Source organism: Cheilinus undulatus, linkage group 6, assembly GCF_018320785.1.
Source record: "Cheilinus undulatus linkage group 6, ASM1832078v1, whole genome shotgun sequence".
NCBI lineage: Eukaryota > Metazoa > Chordata > Actinopteri > Labriformes > Labridae > Cheilinus > Cheilinus undulatus.
This window is the reverse complement of record NC_054870.1, coordinates 11715466-11741169: the sequence shown is the minus strand read 5'-3', so window position 1 is coordinate 11741169 and position 25704 is coordinate 11715466. Positions and strand designations below refer to the sequence as shown.

General features: G+C 41.3%; 1 protein-coding gene across 1 annotated transcript in view; it reads left to right on the top strand.

The window, feature by feature from the left end:
• Positions 1-25704, top strand: part of dntt (deoxynucleotidyltransferase, terminal) — a 181157-nt gene that overhangs the window by 66737 nt on the left and 88716 nt on the right. The window contains exons 7-8 of the mRNA XM_041790217.1: positions 10225-10357; positions 24287-24389. Of these exons, the coding sequence (XP_041646151.1) occupies positions 10225-10357; positions 24287-24389 (236 nt within the window). The remainder of the gene's footprint in view (positions 1-10224; positions 10358-24286; positions 24390-25704) is intronic.

Here is a 25704-nt window from a genome sequence, read left to right as displayed (position 1 = left end):
CTGAATATTATTATTTCTTTTTTAATTCTGCAACTTGACAGGTTGGCACAGTCGTGTAACAGCCTCCACTCTTCTTGGAAGGCTTCCCACAACATTTTGGAGTGTTTTTGTGTAAATGTGCACCCATTCATTCTGTATAGAATTTATGAGATCAGGCACTGATGTTGATGAGAAGGCCTGGCTTGTAATCTGCTTTCCAGTTCATCCCAAATGTGCTTGATGGGGATGAGGTCAGAGCTCTGTGCAGCGTAGCATTGCCCAATAATGTCTTGGCATTTTGAAGCATTAAGAATGGCCTTCACTGGAGATAGGTGGCCTAGCCCCAAACCTTTAAACCAGCCCCGTACCATTATCCCTCCTCCACCAAACTTTATAGTTGGTACAGTAGAATTAGGGTGGTAATGTTCACCCAGCATCCACCAAACCCAGGCTCACCCATCTGTCTGCCAAACAGAGATGTGTGATTCGTCACTCCACAGAACATGTTTCCACTGCTACTGCTTGGCCATGGAAACTTCCATGAAGCTTCTGTTGCAGTTTTTGTGCTTACGCTGATGCCAGTGGAAGTTCAGAAATCCTCGACTGGAACAGTGACTTTTACTCACCATGCACCTAGCAGCTGTTGACCCTGCTCTATTATTTTACATGGTCTTCTCCTTCATGGCTGAGTTGTTGTTGTTCCTAAAAGCTTCTGCTTTCCAATAATATCAACTACAGAAGAATGAAATTTTGACAAAACTGTCCTAATGCAAAGGTAGCGTCCAACGCAATGCCATGCTTAAAGTCACTGAGCTCTTCAGAATGACATCTTTTGTATCACAAATATCTGCAAACAGAGACTGCATGGTTAGGTGCAAAATTTGATACACCTGTCATAACAGGTCTGATTGAAACACCTGGTGTTAACAGGTGTGGCCAATTACTTTTGTCCATATAGTGCATATGAAGACTATGCTCAGATAAATATGACAGGGTTAGGATTAGGATTGTGGTCATTTTGATGTGTTAAACAATGCATTTTACAAAAACTACACTATACTTAACGGTAAGTTAAGACAAAGTAATCGACCTGACAAAAGGCTTTTAATGACAGAGAATGTGAAGATTACGTTTTGCAGGTGCATGTTTTGGAACATGTTGCATACATACACATAATGGTTGTATATTAAAAAAAAAATTAATAAACTTTATCAGTTTGATCTTTCTATAGCTTGTAATTGTGCTTTTTCAGTTGTGTCCTAACTTTTTTTGGAACCAGGATTTGCATTTTCAAACTTTTTGTGTTGTGCTTTTGTGGTGTTTGGGGAAAAGACTAAACCAGACTGAACAGCTTCATATTCTGGATGATTTGGGTTTAAACTCGGATCAACAGCAGCTAAAGCTGAGCGTGCTTGATGTTCATCCTCTGCTGCGTTTATTTTGTGATGCTGCATGTTGGAGGTTGACTTTGTGACCTGTGAGATTTTTGATCCCTGAGACCTGAAGGTTTCCACTGCAGTGTTAGGGTTAAAAAGTGAGCCTCTGATCTTTGGCAGCTTTTAATCTCTAGCTGTCGTGGTGTAGTAGCTGTAATAACTGTCCAGAGGGGATGTGGGAAAAAACACGGCCTGTGGCGACCTGTATCAGAGAGTTTATCATGTGGTCGACATGAAAGAGTCTGTGGAGGACGGAGGATGTGTTAGCAGAAAGGTCATCATGATGACTCACTTGTGTGATTTAATGATACTCTCTAGAGAACGATGAAAAAAGATGAAAAGAAAGACTTAGAGGAATGTCAAAATACAGTCCATATAATCATACCTGAGGCCCATGCTAGGGCCAGAGCATTATTGTGTGGTTGACCATACATATGGCTGTCCATCGCAGTAATTCTAGATCACTTCAAGTGTTTTCCTTCAAACTTTGAACAATAAACAACACAGGCTAAAGGATGAACTAAATGTATTTTGAAGGTGGAAGTTCAAGGTCAGTGAGCCTCATGTTCATCCCTTTCTTATAACTCTGATTTCTCAAGAATGCTTGGAGGATTTTTCCTTCAACTTTGCACACATGTCCACTCAGACCCACGGATGAACTGATTGGATTTTGGAGGACAAAGGTCACTGTGACCTTAAGTCTTGTGAGCGCAATAGCTCAAGAATGTTTTGAGCCATTTTCTTTTTAAATTTGTCTCATTCTATTCTGTTATTCGTTCATTTTTTAAATCTTTATGTCGTTGTTTTGGGTTGTTGCCATGAACAAACATTTGAATAAGGAAAGCATTTTTGTCCACTTGTGTTCATTAAGCGTATTTCAATCTTGAAAATATTCCTGTTTGGCACAATTAAAATAGATGAAAATGGTGCAATTAATTTGTGATAAGTCATGAATAAACTATCAAGGCTGTGAGATTAATCGCGTTTTAAAATTTTAATCTATAAACAGCTCTAACATTAAGGCATACATTTGCAGCCTCACGGGTCATAACAGAGACTGGATTGAGAAGTTGTTCTCCATCTCTCCAACCTGGCACAGTGCTATGAGTGTGCTGTGTGTGTTTAGAGCATCTCAATCAGGATGGATGCAGTGTGATTTTAAAGGAGTGACAGAGCCACAGGCTCGCAGTGTGAAACATGTTGCCTCATTCTACAAATTTTTGTACTGAAGGGAAATACAAACAGACTCAGTGTGCAAGGTTCAAGAATGGTGTTTTCTCGGATTACGGCTGCGAAAATAAAATGCATCCGAAAATAATGGACCCAGTGTGTAAAGACCTTAACTCGGTTGCCATTATGCATCAAAAGTGCATTACAATGCCAAATGTGTTTTAAAGAGGGAAATTGTGTTTAGAGTTTTGGATAAAAGATCAAGTGAGTTTTGCAAATTGTGTCCAAAGAGGAAAAGTGTTCAGGTTTTGTAAACAGGGGGGCTGATTTGATAAATGAGTTTAGGTATCTGACCATGTGGTTCAGAGAATGGGAAATAGTGTTTTAGACATTAAGAAAAACTGTGATTGCACTCTCACTGAGTGTGTATTCTCTTCAAAAGAACATCTGAGTGAAGGTTGCTTGTTGTAGTTTTTCACTCAGCAACTTCATCCATCCATCCATCTCCTTCTGCTTATCTGAGGTCGGGTTGCGAAGGCAGCAGCCTAAGCAGGGAAGCCCAGACTTCCCTCACTTCATCCAGCTCCTCTGGGGGGATCCCTAGGCGTTTCCAGGCCAGCCGGGAGACATAGTCTCTCCAGCGTGTCCAGGGTCTTCTCTGGTGCCTCCTCCAGGTGGGACCTGCCCGGAACACCTCACCAAGGAGATGTCCAGGAGGCATCTGCGCCAGATCCCCGAGACACCTCATCTGGCTCCTCTCAACGCACAGGAGTAGCGGCTCTACTCCGAGTCCCTCCCGGATGGTGAGCTTCTCACCCTATCTCTAAGGGAGAGCCCAGACACCCTGAGGAGGAAACTCATTTTGGCCGTCTTTAACCCACAGCTCGTGACCATAGGTGAGGGTGGGAATGTGGACTGACCAGTAAATCGAGAGCTTCGCCTTTCGACTCAGTTCTTTCTTCACCACGACAGACCGATGCAGAGACCATATCACTGCTGACGTCGCACCGATCCGCCTGTCGCTCCATTCTTCCCTCACTCGTGAACAAGACCCCGAGATACTTGAACTCCTCCACTTGTGGCGGGATCTCATTCCCAACCTGGAGAGGGCATTCCACCCTTTTCCAACTGAGGACCATGGCCTCAGATTTGGAGGTGCTGATTCTCATCTCTGCCGCTTCACACTTGACTTGACACCGAACATACAGGGACCGAACAGCCCTTATCAGGGGGGTCTGGTACCCCATACTCCAGAGCACCCTCCACAGGATTCCCTGAGGGACACAGCTGAATGCCTTCTCCAGGTCCACAAAGCACATGTCAACTGGTTTGGCTAACTCCCATGCACCCTCCAGGACCCTACCGAGAGTGTAGAGCTGGTCCACTGTTCCACGACCAGGATGAAAACCACACTGCTCCTCCTGAATCCGTGGTTCGACTTTCCAATGGACCCTCTTCACCAGGACCCCTGAATAACAAGTTCTCTTACAGTAATTTCTTCACAGGTACAGATCTCTAGTTTTCATGCCAAGACAGTGCAACCATAATACCATTTTGCTTGATTGCAGTCTTAAATAATGATTTAAAAGACAACACTAGTCACAATCAGAACATCTACATAATGTTAAAAAGGGATAATTGCTGTCTTTATCGGAACTTTTCTTTTTCAAGTACATGTAAGCTAGTCTGATTGAAATTGTAACAAGACAAATTTCTCATAATTGGACTAACATTGTAGTGTTCTATTCCAAACAACCCCCAAAATTAAGGGGAAAAACATGCAAAGTCAGAAAAGTACTCCCATGATGGAGTGGAAATGTTATTGAGTACAGAAGAGAAACACTAGAAAATTTAGAAAAAGTGGAAAAAAGACCAAGAGATTTATTTATGTAACTTGTTCTGTAGTCATTACCTTCTAAGCATTAAAAACAAGACTGAACAGGCTGAGGCAGCTTTATTGCTAAACAGATACCCCTCCCACTGACTGTCATAAATTATATAATTTGTACAAAAAATATTACTTATTTAAATCTTTTGTAGAAGTTTTAACTTAATGATTACTACAGGTTAACCCGTTATGGGGCAAGGAACCTTACATGATCACTTCAGTCGACTTACTCTGTGGCCTTCTCTAACTCTCTGTGATACAATTGAACCAGAATGATTTTTGCTCAGCCAAGATCAGACCATTAATGCCAAAGAAAGTGACATCACGCCATCCAACCAATCAGCAATGACCTATGATGACTCAAACGTAGTTTCCTCCAGAACTTGAAAAATGCCCTTTTTTTCTTTTTTTTGGTCACAAACAAACAACCTAACATCATAACTAACCACGATAAGCTGATGAAACTCACACATTATAAAAGTGATAAATGTCACAACGGTTTATATCAAATCAATAACAAAATAATGAAGATATTTCCAAAAGAAGGAAGGACAAAGATTTGATGAAGCTTATGATATGATTGTATGTGCACACAAGCAGGGTATATGCGAGTAAATGGAGTTTACCCATTTATTTTTTAGTCTCCAACCCCCGTCTAAAGCCTCCACTGATGCACATTATCAAATGATGTGCACAATGAGCAGAGCTCGTGTGCAGCTTCCTATCCTCTTGCATTCCTTATCATCATTTCATGATTATCCTCAGTACCTGAAGTCATACAGTAGAATCAGTGATTATGCAAATACAAAAAACAAAGGGAAAAAAAAAAGATTTTAAGGTGAACTAAATCCACAAGAGCAATCTATCACAGGCTAGTCATCCTTTACTGGACGGGTTGCTTAAAATGTGGGGTATAAAGGGGGAGTATTCCCTCTTCTGCAGGCACCACCATACCCCTGCAGACAAGATTTCCCTTTTTTATACATGAACATGATGTGCTCTTTTTCAATAATTTAACAGACATATGGGACATAGTAAACGTATATGCAATATTCCTCATGGCAAAAGATCTTTAAAGTCGCATAAATGTATGTGTAAGATACATAAATAATGCGGTCGGAAATCAATCCACTCCACATGTTTACTCCCGAAACAGCCCCAAACTGGCCATGGCGTTCTGAGCATGCTCCACAGTTCCCATGCTGGGCTTTGACCTTAAGTCAAACAGCATAAATGTGTGAGGAAAGCTGGTGTTAAATGCATGCACATATTACCATTAAGCAGAGGGGTCGCTTGTATCTCGTTTGTACTAGAAGTAAAGCAGAGTTAGTACAAAATGTAGAGAGCTATAAAGCCATGTATGTTTGACTATGAAAACATACATGGCTTTACAGCTCTCTACATTTTGTACTAACTCTACTAATGATGGACATACTTCCATCATTAGCTCAAATTCTCAATGATGAGACACTGAGACAAGTACAGTCCAGTTAAACAACCCACTCAAGATGAAACCACATCCTGTCTTTGAATTTTCAAATATTTAAATTTGAGTTATCATAAACTCAGTGCCACTTCCAATGCATTGGGATTGGATCCTCAAAGTCAGGTTGTATGCCCTTGAAACAAGTGAAAATTTTAATGATACAGATATTTTAGACATGAACTGGCCTGTTAATAAGAGCCGACCCCACCATCTTTGGGTGAAAATGTTCTATCTAAGTCAGGGGTGCAAAGGCTTCTCTAGGCCCATTTTTAATTGGCCTGCAGCGAATGACTGAATCTAAAATTAAATATGTACAGCATGAGAATATAAAGCTTTTTCTTAACTATGTTATGCTTATTTTTTTTGACAGTAGCTGACAAAAGGATTACAGCAGCAAAGAGCAACACAACATAGTGAGGGACATCAAAATGACCCCATCATCCTGGTATTTCTCTGTATGTGGCCCACGAAGAAAAAGTCTGGACAATCCTGATCTACATGAATGGCATGTGAACAGGGAAAGATGAGGTCTTTGGTGATTTAAACAGCTTAAAATATAAAACCTGTAGAGGTTCACGGTTATTAGGAGCCCAGATCCATTGACCAGAAAGGTCAACATAAAAGTAATTACTCCTCTGAGCGGGGACTTTCACTGTAACATCATAAAATAAAGTTAAATGTAGTTGTCTGTGAGTGTTCAGACTCTCCAAGCATCTGGACGACCGACCCCACCTTGTAAACAGTGATGTCATGAATGGACATGAGCTTGTATAGCGCTTTTGTAGTCATCTAAATACCCAAAGCACCTTTACACTGCAGGACACAACCTCTCACCCCACAATCATTCACTGATGGCAGAGGTTTCTATGGAGAAATGGCCATCAGTATTAGCTAATCCCATTCAGACATATCTATACACATTTACACGCCACAGATGAAGCAGTGAGCAAACTCAAGTGTCTTGCCCAATGACACATTGACATGTTGCTAATATGTTAGCGAATGAGTTAATTGCCTGTTAACAGGCTGCCGGACTACAGCAAACACAACACCGGTCCAGCTTTTCACCACTTGACTCCTCTCTTCTTTGTGCTAAAAGCCAAGAAGCTCTTTTTTTTTCCCACCTTTGTCATTTGAGAATGAAAAACATATAACATATTAAGCTTTTTAAATTAGTTTTAAGCACAAAGTACATCACAATAGCTTTTAATTGTGTTGCGTTTTCTAATCTACTGCATTACACTCTCAGGCTTGTTTTCAGAGGAGGATGCTGTGGTCATGAATAACAGGAAATGAATACCACCAGTTAGGAATCAATGGCAATGACCTGCACACTGTTAGTACGCTAAAGCTCGGAATTGACCTGTAAGCTGTTATTATCCTCAGAAATGTTCACAGACATATGGTATGATCCGTGCACTTTACAAAAAAGCATTTTTTTCCCATGAGTTAACTAATTCACGATCGACATGACACATTACTCTGTCCTGCAGACCTCCTACTACACATGTGACCAGATGAAGGGAGACAAGAGCCTTAAGAGGTCTTGTGATCTTGTCATCATGCCTCTTTAAATGCTTTTCTCCCTTGTTTTGTCATAAATGTGCTTTTACTTGGGATATCTTCTAACCAAAAGGTAAGCGATGGAGTCATGATGCATCATTCACAAACAAGCCTGTTCTAGAAAACAGCTCTTTTATGTGAACCATATGAGCAGGCACCCATTCAGGAATACCTTTCCTGTCTTCCACTTTTAGTAATTACTACACATTTTAAAAGCCAAACAGTTCCAAATGAAGGGCTGTTTGGAAGAAAAAAGACCAGCTCTTATTACAGAGCTGAGCCAAATGATTTGGATCTCTAAAAAGAGACAGATTTCCCATCACAACTAGCAAGCAAGCTGTAACACAAGCAAGGTCAGGGTTTACAATGCCAATCCATGAGTGGCTGTACTGGGCCAAACTGGACTGCTTGGTGGTAACGGACCATACAAGAGCGTTGTCTGACACCACTCATCCTGACTTTAGACCAAGGCTGTAAATGTGTGTAAACTTTTGCTGGACCGTGTCACTACCTGAGGGACTCAAAAGTAGCTTAAGATTTGTTTTCTCCTTTTTGAGTGTATGGAAACAGCGCAAAACTTGGGCACACTGATAGCAAAACCACTTCTTGCCTCCATCTAGAGTTCTTTGCTGTGATGTGTCGTCATCTGCAAACATTGCATAGATGGCAAAGAATGATATCATTAGAGGAAGAGGTGCAGACCAAGATGTAAAAGTTTAGTGCGCATTCACAGTGATTCTTCTCTAAAGTTAAGCATTGCTCTTATCAGAAATAAACAGCTGAGTGAACAGGAATCCAGCTGCATTCTGCAGGAGCATCCAAACATGCAGATACCATCAGCCCCAGTCGTTGCTGGAGATCGAAATCCCACAGAGGAATTTAATGTCCTCAGCTAAATGTCTCAAAGAGAAACAGCGATAGGCCCAGAGTCATTTGTCTGCATCGTTTCTCTGCTGCTTCTTCTGCTGCTCAAAATGTGGCTCTGCATGAGCTGGTAATTCAAAACATTATATTACACTGCTCGCAGGTTCCCATTCAGTAAGAAACTCCATCTGATAATGCATTACACTGACAGACATCTTCATCAAACTGGTCATAATCCATCACTGGGAACAGTGCCGCCTCGGCACCGTGCAGAGAAATAATGTGAGTTTTTGACACAGAAAATGTGTCTGAACCCTGATCACTGCACTCTATTGTGTTCATGTGGAAAGAGCAGAATGAATGAAGTACGCCATCTATTTTACTGCAGAACAGACCAAATAAGTCTACAGAGTAATTAAACATCAGAGTTTCAGCTGAGGTGCAACGACCCTGGGATTTCAGAACATGTCTGCACTCTCACTCCTTCACATCCTCACTGCCAGCACATTATCATACAGTCTCTGCTGCTTTTACACATGTTGGTTACAATGTGATAACCGTCCAAGGTGGACTTACCATGAGCTACCTATGTGTGAAATTTTAGTATATTCTACTGAGGAAGACACAAGCTCATATGCTATCAACCCCTTTTTTAAGAAAAAACATGGTTTATTTGCAAGTTTGGTTAAAGACCAACACTACTTCTACTACCACTAATAATAGTAAAAATAATAGTAAAAAAAAATAACAAAGGTAATAGCAATAAGCATCTATCAACTTCCACGCAAATCCTATCTGACATGGGTGAAATAGGAAAGAGGTGGGCTGTTTTCTCTATATCACCCATCCTTATACAAGTAAAGCCAATGGTGGGCAGTAGCTTATCATTTTTTTCAGCTTTTAAGTAGTTATGTCCTTTTCTTGCAATGTGAAACAGCTTGCATTTTTTTATATAGCCTTTTTGATTCCCCCTCTAAAGGCCCTGGGCTCCACTTCAGAAGCCACTGGCTCGGTGGATCATCATCATCATGCTAATACTTCAAGAATGCCTTTTTCATCACTATTTACATGTATTAATCACAGATAATAACTATGCATTGACTGAGATTTTAACCTTATAAATGCCAAAGACTTCAGCGGTTTCAAATAATGTCTTTGTCCCTTATTTGTTCTGTTGAATATTCCTTTAAAGCTGTTTACGGTAGGAAACACTGAGCAAAAACAATAAAATAGACACATTCTGACCGTCGGCTTCTACTGAAGTCATAGAAAAGGTTGGCGGACACTGCTGAGCTCTGAAAGCTGGCACCACGTCACCTATCTCCAGATCAGCCATTACAAAAATGCAGGTGCAATAACAAATTTACACCAATAGAGGGCAGTAACTATGTGTATTTCTGGCATGATATGTAGATTTTTAATAGTTTGCATTCAGATGTTGTGATCTGGGCCCTTTCTGATCAACAGCACTGCTAAATACACAAATAAGATTTCTTGTTAGTATTTAAGTATATGCTAATTATTTGTCAGTGTAAATCCGTTGGGGGGAAAAGCTAATTAATGTTTCTGTGATGTACAGAAGTAATGAAGTAATACAAACATAGATACATGAAATCAGCATGAATCCCATCAATCATAATTTATCTCCGTTTCTGCAGCGTCTGTACTCCTCCTGTGCGTTCAGCGGGACTTCATGCTCGTCTCCTCTTATCAGCCAGCAGAATATCTCACATGTTACTGTACTTTTAATTCAGTCTGACGCTCCATTCCCCCAGAGCAAACGTCTCTGATTGATGGCTGGCTTGTAGACTAATAACCACGTGCTCTGTTCCCTGCAGGTTTCCTACATTATGGAGACATCTCTAGGGCTGTCAGCAAAGCAGAGGCCGGAGCCCTGAGGAACATTATTGACGAAGTCATCCATGCCATCACACCGGATGCTGTGCTGGCGCTGACAGGTGGCTTTAGCAGGTATGAGATGTGTTTCCTCCTCTCAGTGACGATATGGTTGTTGAAAAACGAGAATGCCCCTATACAGTTTTTTCTCTTTTCCATGCCAGTCATTTTAATGTTTCTATACAAAGAGGACATAAAGCAGAGCTGGACGAATGGGAAAGTATCTCCCTGCTTAGGCAATATCCCTGCAATGATGGAGGTTTAAAACAATAAGATTTTCTCATCTAAACTCTATTATTCATTACCATGTGGCACGGCTGTGTGTCATACATTATAAAGGTGATTCAGACAAAAAATATTGATTAAATTAGTTTAAAATATGATGCTTTTTTTGCCCTGAAAGGTCCATTGTAGTTTAAAAAAGTCTTACTCCTATATTATATTTGAGTATGTGCATCACTTTGAATATTTCCAACAGTTTTCAAAACTGGAGAAATCTTAAATTTCTATAAATGTGATGGGATGTTTTTTTTTTACACTGATGCTCATAATAGAGCCACCATGGCAGACACAGGTTGTTTATTATGACCATGAAAATGTTGGTTATGTGAAAGACTGCTGTGTAATGCAGAAGGAACTGCTACAGTAAACCAATGATTTGGTTTCACTGAATTTCTCATGATGAAGGAGAAAAGCTGGTAAGAGCGCCCTGCCTGGTCTGCGCTGCAAGCCATCCCAGCATGCTTTGTGAACAGGCCAATCAGAGCAACAAAACATGTGATGTTGTAGGTTTGTGCTTCCCTGGGGGATGAACTACATAAGCTGAGCTTGAAAGGCAGCTGTTACCATTATTTACTATCAGAGGAGCAAAATCACCCTTCCCATCATTAAAAGCCTGATAAGCTGATGGCATATGGATGCTGGTCAGTCCCTTGGCTTTGTATGGTTATCTTTCTGGTTTAGCTAAAAGCGATGATAATGAGTGATCGAAATACTCTGAAGCATGTCTATAAAGGCAATGGAGCCAGAGAGCTACAAGACAAACCCACATCTGGGGTATAAATAACCAAACATTCAACGGTGCTTTATTAGCTCTGAGAGGAGAATCATAACTCAAACTCACCAAAATGCTCTATTGGTGCAAAGACAGTGTGGCTACAGGCTGTTCATCTCTGACAGCCACTCTCAGAGACCGTTTATCTGAGGTGCCGTATATCTCAGGACGGATATTCACGCTACAACTTAACAAACAAACAAACAAACAAACAAACAGATTAAACCTCTGTTAGGGTTACAGTTAGGATTAGGATACCAAAGTTAAAAGTTAAAAGCCTGACCTGCAAAACCTGATTAGTTTAATAAAACTGAGAAAACTGTCTACCTGTGGAAAAAAGCTCATCCTCCATTAACACATTCTAAGGCATTGAATACATAGGCTACATGCATAAGCTACGTGAGTAATGAAGCTACGTAGTTAACAGAGCAGAGACTAAATTTACAAAGAAGATAAGCTATTTTTTCTACGTATCTAAGCTAGCTTAAACTGAAGCTCCCTCTGCTAAAGCTCAAGTTGCCAAAGCTAACTCAGCTAAAGATAAGCTAACTTAGCTAAAGCTATGCTTATAAAGCAGCTACTTAATCTTTGTTGGCTTTAGTTAAAGCTAACAAAGATAATACGAGTTTGTGTAACTCTAAAATGGGTCTTTACACAGTTTAATCTGGGATTAGAGCTCAGATCTTTTTCTCTGTTTTGTTCATGAAATGTTGCTCAGTCTGTAATGTCTGGAATGTGGTTATTTCATCAGACATGTGGGCTTGCTTTAATGACTTAATTTACTGATGAGTGCCCTGGACTCGGACACTGTTGCACTAACATCTCCTGCATACCATGTACGAGTCTATGTTAATCAGGCCAGAGACCGTGTCTTTAAGTGGACCTGGGCGCCATGTCTGAGTATGGCACACTTGTATACACATTGATCAAATTGAGTAAGACTTTTGGGTCAAATGTACTCAAATCCAGGCCTAGGTCACTAATGTGAAACCTTGTTCAGATGAACAGACTACCTACTGATGTGCACCTACCATATGATGAATAGGGATGACCAGGCAGTTGACTTCTATCCCTGATGGTAAAACAACCTGTGCTTCTCCTCAAATAAGCAGATGCAGACTAAATGGCTGTTAAATGTTTGCATGAAGTTAAACATCCACATTTTCCTGCAATATCTTGTTAATTTTATTGCAATACCTGACTCAGATTGGCTTATAACACAGCTTTTGTGCAAAGACATTGGAAAGAAAACACAATGATCTCCTTTAATCCTGATCTTTTTATAAACAGAAGTCCCAGAGAGTGTGTTGTTGCATCAGCTGTTGATTAAACACATCTTTATCTCTTTGTTTTTCATAATGAAATCTTTATGTGGTGTTCTCAGGTCAGCCCTGACATGCTATTATATTTACATTAGGATGAAAAAATGCATTACATGGTCGTCCCAGAGAGCATGCTGAGCGCTCCGTTAAAGCTTCCTACTGAGTTCAACTATTTCCTCACAGCTGGTGCCCCCCTCTCACGCCCCCACCCCGTCACCACCTATTTGTGCCGTTCTTTTTTATGCGCGCTGCTTTGTGCCCGAGTGAGCGTGGAGCACTTTGCTCTGCTGTTGTAAAAATCCAGCCATAGCCAGTGGTGTGTGTGGTAAATAATTCAAAAGCAGTCTGGCAGTGAGGACAGGCGCTCGCCTCTCAACAGGGGTGACAGAGCCGCCACAGCTTAGCTGATGCTCTTTAATAGCGCCTGGGCTACAAAACATTACGTGTTGCCAAGGAAAGGTCTCTTTTTTCTCCTCAAATAACCACAGAAAAGTTTTAACATATTCCTCTTTACGAAGTTTGTAAAAATGATGACAGATTCACTTGAAAGTGTTACGACTTTTTTTTCAAAAATCAACCACTGTGGCAAGTGCTTTTTAGTGGAAATGTAAAACAGATCAAATAAGAGAAGATAGAATAGCTGCATTCACTTCTAAATACATGCCTAAGGAGCGCTACACACCGGACATTTTCTGACTTCACAAACTTTGAAGATCACAGACATTAGGACTGATTTTTCACACATAGTTCTCTGAACGCACAAACAAGACATTTCAGCCACACTAAGGTTTTCACAGTGGAGATTCCACACTCAAGATCTCACAGAAACTTGTGGGATCAAACATGGCTCCAGAAGACAAACAAATATGGAGGATGATCAATGCTGTCAGCTGGCTCTCCTGGGGTTGCAGCAAAACGAACAATGATAAAATGAATATGTGTGAAATCCTTGCTAAGAAGACAGTTTAGGTGTTTTTATGTTCAGTGCCAAATTTTTAGCTGTTAAAGTGCCTAACATCCAGTTGGCGATGCTTTCCGGTCTTATTGGCTATTATGAGCACACCGTGCATTAACAGACTATATCCTGAGCACCAGGTAAGCATTACTGTTTATTTGTCTAAGAAGATTTAAAGAAACAATTTACGATTCATGCAGAAAAACACACTGGTGCCACAGCGTTGCGTTGCATGATGTCACATTGTATTGGGTTAGATTGCACTGCGTTGTGTCGTGTTGCGTCATGTCTCAATCGCTGGGCCTGTTGCTTAATACCAGAAGCAAGAGCCTGGTCAGGGCTCACCTCCCCACCTTACCGGGGAAGTGTAAAGACAATAAGGGCAGACAAGGCCTCCCACTTATTCTACACCTCGAATGTGTAGAATAAGTGGGAGGCCTCGTCTTTCTTCCTCTGTGCTCTCAAACAGAACTTCCACTTGCCAGAAAAAGAGAGAGAGAATGTGACAAGAGCAGCATGCGGCGCTGACAGTCTACAGTTTGATTTTTGCTTTGAAACGATGTACATAAAGTCAATCAGATCAGACAGTGTAGAGAGATCAAGGAGGGCTCAAAACACCATCATCAACTCTAGACACGCCCTCAAGCAGAAAGCTCGCTTGTGGTGGAAAAGCAAATCCCCTGCTGTGGTGGGCTGCCATGCCGAGTCAAACCAAGTAGAGCAGCGCCATGTTATGGAAAATAACCGGCGCAATTATGGCGGAAGAGCTTAGCGTGGATGCTGCTAAAGCAACAGTTTTATCAGAACTTTACAACATGTCTTTGTTGAAAGAAAGAAGAATAGAAGTTCTCTATGGAGTTTACTCCTCGGTAGGGGCGCACCTCAGCAGCGGCTTCGTCACGTGTTTGCTCTGATTGGCCAGTAAAGATGTGACAGCCAGAATGTTCATCCAATCACCCTCCAGGTTTTTTCTCAAATGCTCTGCCCTTTCCCAAATGCTGTGTATGAGAGGTTCACCAGATGGATGTGGCATGTCAGATTACCCATGACCCTGAATGGATAAAAGTAGTGTAAAAAATGTCTGGATGGCTTACTTGGTTTCTGACAGCTGAAAGTATCTAGTTACATTACTTTTGCATTAATCCTTGTTAGCAGAGATCTTCTGTAACCTAATTTCCAATGAAAATGCAATGCTAAACCTTACATATTCCCGCATTAGTGTGATATAACATAATGACACTATTTTGTTTAGTAAAACCCGTGTGGACACGTGAGTGATGTCAGCAGTGATGTAACAACACAGAACTTTCATTTGCTCCACAAAAAATTAGTCTGCAGTCGAGTCCGTCCATCATGTGTGATGTTAGTCAACATAAGTCAATATAAGACTGTCACTGGCTCCTGTTGATTCTGCATACCACTACAGTTAGCACAGACAAATCCTTTTAGTATGTAGGCTAAGACCTCTCCTCTCTCCTCTTAAATACAAACATTTCAACAACAAAGTTGTGAAAATCGAGCCAAAACAGCACCTCACAGCTTTGGCTGAGTGGTAGGTTTCGGCATCATGCCGTTATCATGAGCATCACTTGGGCTCTGGGTGTCTTTGCTAGCTTTGTGTTAGCGTGCTGCCTTTGCAGATGTTTGGACAGATTTGATGCAGAGTTAACAGCTGTGGTGAGTTGTTTCTGACGGTTTAAACTACACCGTCATGTTCTTGTCCTTTTGTGAAACAAATCTGAAGTATTGTTTAATTCACTGGACATTTAAACATTTAAACATGCTCTTGTGTAGACAGCTCCACCGTTTCCTTCTACCTCCTTCTTGGACTCGAGCTAATGAATCAGCCACCTGGATCAGTGAGTGCCTATTAAAAGGGGCGCTTGATTTGTCTTCTCCTTGCCCCTGTTTTACATGTAGTTGAAGGATTTACAGTAATGCAGGTAACAAGATTATTTTCGTACAGTAAAGGTAATGTGATTATTGAGTTTGAAGCAGTAGTAGGGTAATAAAATGAGACTGCAGCCAACACCCAACACTTCCTCTGTTGACCTGTGGTATGTGCCACAGCATGTAACCTAATGTTGATATTTTACTCTCGTAAGTCTTGTAAGGTTGTGCATTGTGTTTTATTTGGAAATCAACATGTGTGTAGCATGTGCTGTGCTGTGCAGTTGTATGTGGAAACTGAGGGTAATACTACGCCATGGGAAAAGGAAAGGTAATTTCAGAGGTGGAAAACCACTGGATTTTGTATGACACAACACATGATTTCTTTAAAACATTAACCCTTTATCTATTTTATGTACTCACACATGGCAGAAACTGAAAAATCATGCAATCATACATAAGTGAACAGCAAGTCAACTCCATAAAGTGAAATGGAATAGTTGTTTACATGCTGTTCTCATGTTAGACTCCTCTCTGATGTTGTGATCTCTTGTCTCCAGCTGCTCAGGGCTATGGTGTGCACATAACACTAAAGACATGTTGTATGTGAAATCTGAGGGTTACACCTTACATGCTGAGACCAAACATGTTTGGAGCTGCTTTCCATTCTTACTGATCATGGCTCTGAGTGTACTGAAGTGTTATTTTACTGCTTATAAATCTCAACTTTTGATTTATAGTAGTAAAACTGTTTAATATTGCTCCTCCAAAGTTACATCGTCTGCTTTTAAAGCCCAGATTGTGGCGTATAATTAATTTGTCTCTGTGGTTAAAGGTCTCAAACTTTCCTGAGATGGTATCTGAAAAAAAAAAAATCCAATATTTGTAATCTTCAGGAGGATAAATGACAGCTGGAATGATATCTGATTATGTAAATAACAGCTCCTCCAGGGGGAAATATAGTAAAGGAGATGAGCAAAGTGATTAGAGCATCATGGATAGTTAACATCAAGAATGAAGGGGAGGAACGGAGCAGGATTTATGGGCACTGAGTCTGCTGCAGAGTATGAAGGGTGCCCGGGAGAGAGCTTTTATGGCTGCAGAATCAGAGAGATGAAGCACACGTTTACTTCAGCTCATATTTGGTGCAGGCTCGGGGAATATTACGTGAGATCTAATTGGAATCATGCAGAGCTTTAATTGAAAAACGATTGACTTGTACATTATCAGTCAGTAAGCATGTCATTTACCTTTATCTTGTTGAAAAGCAGATTCTCCAGACGTGGGTATAACACAGTGGGAGGTGTTATAATGCCTAACAGTCCATATGCTCTGTAAGATGCCAGCAGCAGCACTAATAACCCACTAATTCTCCTCAGTGTGACAGATTTTAAAACGCTCTCTCCTAAAGTCTTGTCAGCTCCATTTAATTACCTGTGATTTCCATCCTGATGTAGAGCTCCTCATTAACTTCATGTTTTCAGCAGATAGCCTTCATCAAAAATGGAGTAAGCCACAGTGTATATCTCCTCTTAAATAAATGTGGACAATCTTTTACACACAAACAACTCGCCTGGGGAAAGTTTCCTAAATAAGCGCCCTGCTGTTGTAAACTCCAGCTGTCATCCACTTGAGAAGGACCCAGCATGGCAAGGATTTGTTGATGCCACTGACATTAGCCTTATTGAAAGGACAGCTGTGGAAGGCGGGTGTCAAGTCTTAAAGCGGTTTTGTTTTGGGGGGAGGATTAAAAATAGATTAGGGTTGAAAATACAGCTTCTTACACTGCTGCGTGTGAAAGGCTCACACTGTGTCAGCCCGGCGCTGTTTTTATGTCAGTGTGAAGTCCCCGCTGCGGATCGTTTTCAACATCAGATTGTCTGGAAAAAGACTCAAAGTGACACTTCCTTCAGCTTAATGAAACAAAAGTGAGCTAAGCTTGTTTGACCCTCCTAACTCCAGATTAAGTAATACTCCTGGGCTCCTGTCTGAGAATGCACACCATCATATTAAAACTGGTGACTACAGATCCAGTAAACAGGATGCATCATATCCTCTTGGAAATAAGGAAACAGCTCCAACCATTTTATTTCATGAGTGCTTGGGATGTTACTGATGCTGTCATCACCTTTGGTTTAATTTCTGTAATTCCCTGTATTTCTAAGTAACATGCAGAGAGGTCAGACAGGGTAGGCTGTAAGCACAAGTTGGTAGAAGCTGGATTTCATTATGTAAACCCTGCAGCTGATGTAGTGTTTCTTGTTTCTGCTTATCTGGCGTTGGGTTGTGGTGGCAGCAGGCGAAGCAGGTCAACCCAGACATCCCTCTCCCCTGCAGCACTTTCCAGTTCCTCCTGAGGGATTCCAAAGTGCTCCCAGGCCAGAGTTCTGGGTCTGCCTCGGGGTCTCCTCCCAGTAGGATGTGCCCGGAAGACCTCCACAGGAAGGCGCCCATGTGGCATCCTGATCAGATGCCTGAACCACCTCAACTGGCTCCTTAAAGGAGCAACGGCTCTATTGAGATCCTTCTGAATGACCGAGCTTCTCACCCTATTTCTAAGGCTGAGCCCAGCCACACTCCTAAGGAATCTTATTTCGACTGCTTGTATCTGCGATATCATTCTTTCGGTCATTCCCCAGAGTTCATGACCATAGGTGACCATCGTCAGGTAAAGCTTTGCCTGAGCTCCCTCTTCACCACAACGGTACAGTATACAAAACTGCCGACGCCGCACCAATCCATCTCACGGTCCATTCTACCCTCATCCGTGAACACAACTCCTTCACTTAGGGCAAAGACTCACTCCCCACCTGAAAGGGGGCAACCCACCGTTTTCCGGCAGAGGACCAAGGCCTCAGACTATTCAATTCCAACTGCATCGAAAACTTATGACTGACAGATCTTACATTAAATATCAGAGCAAATCTGGTTCAGAAGACTCAGTTGGCCTCCTTGTTAAATCATGAATTAACTGTGTTGAACCACAGTTTTTGGAAAGCTGAGTTCAGTTTCACTTGTCACACACAGGCCTGATAACCACCAGACCTGTTGAATCAAAAAAATCCTTTAAATAGAACCTGGCTGACAAAGTGAAGAAGGCTAAAGATCTCAACAAGCAACTCTATCTAAAGAAATACAAGAACAGATGAGAGAGAGAGTTACAAACCCTCTGCTGTAAAGGGCAGCGAAGTGTAATAAATGAGTGAAGACACATGCAAAGCACATTCTCTGATTTCTGACCATTGTTGGTAGTAAATGAATCAAATTAAGTTGATTTATTTTGGATATAGAGGCAAAGAACACAATAGCTGTCAACTGGATTTTTTGGAATAAATTGACAAATATCTTTATTTTACACCTGCCTTTTTTCGTCATTTAGATTACACTACGGTTTCACCTTGGAATGCATGAGTCAGAAAGCTTCATGTCCTGCATGAAGTGGAGAAGACGGTTTGGGTTTTTTCTTTTGCCACTACTGATGAAAATGCCTTTGGTTTTTCTTTCAGTTTTTTTCAGTGCTATTATAGTTCTACTTCTCAGATCATGAGTGCATGTACTGAGGCAACACCTATGGCCAACTTTAGTTATTTTTACATGGATAAAGTGACCGATTTGACATTGACGAGGGGGACAATTTAGTCTGCCAGTAAATCCTCAAACATGGGCTGACTCCCATTGCATTGTTTCCCCTGAACAACAAACAAGATAAGTTTTCCTTATCAGCTTATTTCAGGTCCATGTAATTTTGAAACCAACTCTATTATCAGCTCACAGAGGGGAAGAGCACAACAAACTGATCATGAAGCCACGTATGCTTATTGCTTTTCTTGTTTTAATGCTCTGTCGTCCTGGTTATCACCTTACTTTAGTGTGTTATGGGAAATTTTAAGATATGAAATGATGCATAACCCTGCTTTACTTTCTGCAGATGCATGCTTTCTGTGAAACTTCCAGCAGCAACACTTCCCACATCTGTATTATTTATAGATGTCGCCCTGTTGTCCACACAAATTTGTAAATAACCATTTATATTTTATAGGCTTTGTGCAGAAAGAATTAATAATTTACTGTTTTCCCTCACGCAATAAAAAAGTAACAGACTTAACTCGACTGCTTTGTGCCTCTTGTTGCACTAAACCGAAAGGCGGTGTTACTGTGCGCGGTGTGTTAACAGTCCATCAAAGCTAATATTTGCTGCTGAAATCCTCCCAGCTTCATCTCCCGCTGAGCACGAGTGGGTGCCAAATGCTGAATAAAAAATGTGTTGTGAAAGTGCATCGTTAGAGGCAGAGAGGAAGAAAAAAAACAGCCTCTTTCCTGGCAGAATGTGTCTGACATGCTGTTGTCTACTTTTCAGCTGACTTAAGTTAAACTAGAGGAGGTTTCAGCACAGGCCGACATACTAATGCAGAGGTGCGTTCAGGGAAGTGTAATGCTGCTGAATCCCATGTCAGACCCTCACACACTGATAAAATCTGGTTGTTTTCAGCTCTTATCTGAGGTAAACTCGCTTTATGCTGATGCTTTTTTGCTATTCACGGCACACATTCATGCAGTGCACTCCACTGAGTTTTGCCACCGCAGCAGAGAGATGTAGTTGGATTCACTTAACAAGTGGAGCGCACTGTACAAGCTGGAAGTGTTGTGGAAACTCAGCTTTGCCAATTAAAAGTGTTTGGAGGTTTGGAGGAAAGTTGCTCATTCAGCAGATGGAAATCTGTGATGCAAACTCTGATAGCCGCATCCTACCAGTGCGCTCATTAAACGAGCGTCGACTTTTCACTTAAAGGCCGACATAAATACCACTGAGCATGAATACAAGAAAGGGCCGCCTCGCCCACTGTTATTTCACAGAGGGAGAGAATAAATGACACACGGTCACAGCTGCCGAGTGGACCTGTAAGTGCAGCACTCACTCTGTTCGAGCCACAGGGGTACACGCTGTCACACACTAACGCTAACCATTAACATTATCATGCCTCGTGGAGCTCTAATGGCTGCTCTCTAATACTTCCTTGCTCCCTGAATTAGCCATGCTGACCTTTGAAGCTTCCCCACAAGCCATTCACAGCCTGTCTCCATCCCTTTAATGCTGCTCTCCATCCTCTGCCGTCACTCCGTAGTTAGAGGTGGCGAGGAGAGATCAAACGCGGAGCCTCATGGCAGCTGAGGCTTCTTTGGAGCTACATCAACGGACATTTGTTCACATTTTACTTTGTTGTTAACACTGGTGGTTCTAACAAATGTTTTTTCATATCAACTCAAAGCTTTTGTGACTGAAATGATTCCTGCCCTTATAGAGGGTCAGACTGAGGCTGAAGCACAAAGTAACATGGTTGGAATACAGCTTGGCAGGGGTGCTTCTGTTATCCGACATCCATCTTCCAACTTATAGAATATGGCAGCTTTGTCAGTGGCCCTCTGCTCCAAATAAATGATCTAAGGGGCCTCAGAGGAAGCTGACAGAAGCAGAAAGTGGACATGACTTAAAGCTTAACATTTTCCGGGCTCATTAAACAGAGGTATAATCCTATTCTTAGGGGGGTTATCATTTGGGACACGAGCTCAGGTCTGATCTGCCTTTAAACCAAAACACACCGTCACCAGACCATCGTGTCATGTCATATGATGTGCCTCATTGGCCATCACTAGCATGCAGCAGCGTGTCAATGTTTTAACTCCCCACCTACCTCTGCACAGACAGGTGCTTGACACCAGAAGTGAAAGCCTGCTCTGGTCTCACATCCTTGGATAAACAATGGTATTTTACCTGCAGCTGAGGTCACCTCGAACAAAGGATGGCACTGATTTCTTCTTTGCTCTCAAACAGAGCTGCTACTACAGCAGCCAAGATGGACTAAGCAGTTGTTCTCTCAGGAAAACACACCGCCAGCTGCAGCTGGCCATGAAAGGATTAAAGCAGCAATGCTGTGCTCTGTGGTGCTGCACATCTGGCTACTGAAAATGGGAGTTTGTTCATAGAAAATAACAGGAGCAATCATTTGGACATGTATTGGACAGCACTTGTGTGTTTTGGGTTTTAGAGCTTCAGCTGAAAGTTCCAGTCCAACCCCACACAAATCTCTCCGAGCCCAGCCTGGCCAACCCATTAGCTGTATTCATTTAAACCCAACCGTTTTTTTTGGCTCCTAGGATTTTATAATCAAGTTATAAACCACAACCCCAATTCCAAGAAAAGTTGGGGTGCTATGTGAAATGTAGAAAAAAACAGAATGCAATGATTTGCAAATCTCATAAGCCCGTATCTTAGGGTGCTTTGACATTAGGCCCAGTTGTTTTGCACGTTGCTCCTTCCTGCCGCTGGCTTGCTTTCACACTAGCAACATCGATCTATGCCCAGGCCCACTTGCGTATTTACTCAGTCTGAAACAGCAGGTGGTGGTATGCACGCAGCTGGTTTACAACCCTGCCAAGGAGGAAAAAGAAGAAGAAGCTACCATGGCAACCACTGGGGTCATGACCTGAGCAAAGATTGTATTTGTTCTGACCTGGCAAAAAGTCCATCCTGCAGCCATGGATGATTTAAAACCACTTTTTGAGATGCCAGCAACTTCGCTCTTCATATCTGCACATCTACTAAAGTTTAGAGGATTAAATGGGCTCGCGCTGCGTAGATGCAGCAGTTTTTGAGTTGACAGGAGACTTTAATTGCCTTTGTGCCTCCTCTCACTGACTCCAACTTGTGTTCATCCAAGTCACAACAGACCGTTTATTGACTGGATTCTGATCATTTCCGCCCTTTATTGAGGAACAATGTGAACAAACTGCCACGCTGTGGAAAGTTTTAGCTTTTAAGATTACGTCATAAAGGTGATACGGCGCTCTGTCCTGTATCCGGGCGTGGTTGCATTCACATCTGATCTGAACCATGCCAGAGTCCACTTGAATCGTGCCCGAGACCATCTCCCCATGTGGGCCCAGACCCGAACCAGACTTTGGGCTCAAGTGCACTCAGATCCGGGACCGGGCCCCTAGTGTGAAAGCTCCCTTATTCACAATAAAACTAAAACAACATATCAGATGTTGAAATCGAGACATTTTAGCATTTCATGAAAAATATAACAGCAGTCTATAAACATCTTTGAATTAACTCAACTCATTTTGAATTTGATGTCAGCAAAACATTTTGAAAATAGGACGGTAAAGTGGGAAAAAGGCCGGAAAATTAAATGGTACCAGGGAAAACAGGCATTTTTGAAACTAACTGGGTTAATTCACAGCAGGTGCCTAACATGACTTGGTATAATAGCAGCATTTTAGAGAGGCAGAGTACCTTAGAAGTAAAGATGGGCGGAGGTTCACCAATCTCAATGTCAGGATATTTTTGAACAAATAGAGAAAAAAGTTCCATCATTGGGAAAACTTTGAATATCCCACCATTTACAGAACATCATATAATTAAAAGATTTAGAAATCTGGAGAAACCTCTGTGCCCACTGGACAAAGCCTAAGGTCAATATTGGGCGCTTGTGATCTTCCGACCCTCTGGCAGCACTGCATTAAAAAACAAAAGTCTGATCTGAAGATGGTCAAGAAACATCGCTATCTTCTCCAAAGCTCATTTAAAATGAGGCAAGATGGAAAACTGTTCTGTAGTCAGATGAATCAAATTTTGAAATTGTTTTTTGAAACCATGGATGTCGTGTCCTGTGGACTAAAGTGGAGAGGGACCATGCAGCTTGTTGTGCAAAGTTTAAAAGCCTGCATCTCTGATGGTACGGGGTTGCATTAGTGTCTATGGCATGGGCAGCTACACATCTGGAAAGGCACTATCAATGCTGAAAAGTATAGAGATGGTTTAGAACAACATATGCTCCCATGCAGACAAAGTCTCTTTCAGGGAAGGCCTTGCATATTTCAGTAAGTCAATGCTAAACCACATACCACATCTATCACAACAGCATGGCTTCACAATAGAAATGTCAGGGTGCTGAACAGGCCTGCCTGCAGTCCAGGCCTGTCCCAAAAGGAAAACATTTGGTGCATCAGAAACCAAAAAAAATGTAGCAAAGACCCAGACCTATTTAAGAATCATTAGACAAGAATGGGACAAAATTCCTTGCCCAACGCTCCAGCAACTAGTTTCCTCATTTTCCAGACATTTAGAGTGTTGGTAAAAGAAGAGAGGATGCTACATAATGGTAAACATGGCAAATTCACAATGAGCTAATATGTTTTATAAAATGCTGAAATAAGATTTTCAAATCATTGCATTCTGTTTTTATTAAACTTTTACACAGTGCCCTACCTTTTTTTGTAACTGGAGTTTGGATGATAGTAAGACATCAGTCATCTCAAGCTGCATGTTAAGAAATGGAGTCATCACTGTAAGTGATTTGCGAGCTGTGTGCTGTACCTGCTTCAGTAGGCTGCAGCTTTTGTTGTGTCTGCGTCTGTGTACATATCTCCCAGATCTGTGCTGAGCTTCTCACTGTTTCTGTTCCTGCTGATAATCACTTGATAATCACCTACAGCACTGCACTACTGCTGACAGAGAGAAAACACTGTGTGAGCTCAGCCAGGCTCCATATGGGTCTGTTTTAAGACTCTCATCCAACTATTAATGATGACTCCTGTGTAAGTAAAAGCTCTGACAGCTGAGGCAACAAAAGGAGCTTTTACCCTCAACTAAACAGACAAATCATTAAAACATGACAACAGTACAGTTTGTGCCTTCAATAGCTCTGCTATTTCCCTTTTCTTCATGATACCAGTGACTGTTTTCATTATTCTTTTTTTGTGTGTGTGTTTTTTATCTCCAGGGGGAAGGAGTTTGGCCATGATGTGGACTTTATCGTGACCACACCCGAACCGGGGCAGGAGAAGACTCTGATACCCAGAATATTAAAGAGACTGACAAAACAAGTATGCTCTTTTTCTTCTTCTTCCTCCCTCTAATGGAAATAATGACGATGTTGAGCCATCAGTGGTGAAGAAAATGTTGAGCTTACCCTACAATTTAAATAGCAAGTAGGCAGTAATGGTTTTAAAGTGTTTAATAAAACAGCTCCTTGAGAGATTTATGATAGGGTTTGGTAAATACGAGGACGTTTTAATAGAATTATCAAAGCACTGACGATTATTTTTAGTGCTTACATGTCAGCGTTACAATGACAATAATAAGTAGGGAGTGCAGAGCCATGTTTAAGAACTTTAAAGTTTAAAAAACTAAAACTTTGGGGTCTATTTGGACCTCTCACTCTGTCTGTTTAATATCTGACTTTTCCTTTTAGGATGTGAAGCTGTTAAATTAGGACATAGTGACTGGAAATGGTGACCTACTATTTAGGCTCTATTATCCTACCATCAGATTCACCTCTACTCAAAGCACTGAGCAAATCTATTAACATTTCACAATAGTGGATGTCTCGTTTTGTCTCAGAAGTATGCGTGCTCTGTGTTTACCTTTCCAGAAAGCTTCACTATAGTAGAAGTTTACAATAATCTTTATTTGACAACATTTCAGATTTGTGGTCTTTATCAGGGTCATCAGGAAACAGATTACAAACACATACTTTACCATAGGGACGTGCTTGTCACCTTCAAAAAGGTTTCTCTATTTTCCTGTCTATTGTGCAGCTTGTGATCAAATAGGCGAGCCCTCTATTCTCCATATTCTCCATGCATGTAGATTAGGATCATGAATTGAGCAGTATGGGAGCCTTGACTTCTTAAAAATGAAAATCAAACCATGTTGAGGTCAAGATATGCATCTCATGAGCAGAGTCTAAAAGGCTTTATGTTGTAGAAATCATAAACCCTGATAATTTGGGGTGTTTTGTAACAGTTCTGAGGGATTTGGAGACCTTTAAAGTCAGTACAGTCCAGGAACTGTTCTTAAGTCCAGTTTGACCAAAGATTAACAATAACATGAGAGGGGAGTTGAAATGGGCCTCTCTGACACATTCTGAAAGCCTGTCACTTCACATTTCTGAAACTGGAGGAGATTTTCAACAGCTCTCATAGTCACTCAAATGAAAAGGATTTACGAATTAAGTTATTCCTCAATAAATCTAAGAAAGAAAATAATGCACATTAACTGTTTTTCTGTATCTTTAGCATTATGATAATGTGTTTAGTCTTTTAGCCACAAACATCATGGCAGCAGTTGAATGCAAAACACCAGGCTGTAGAAGCCAGCAGAGACATACTTGTATGAAATCCAGTAATCCAGTGATAT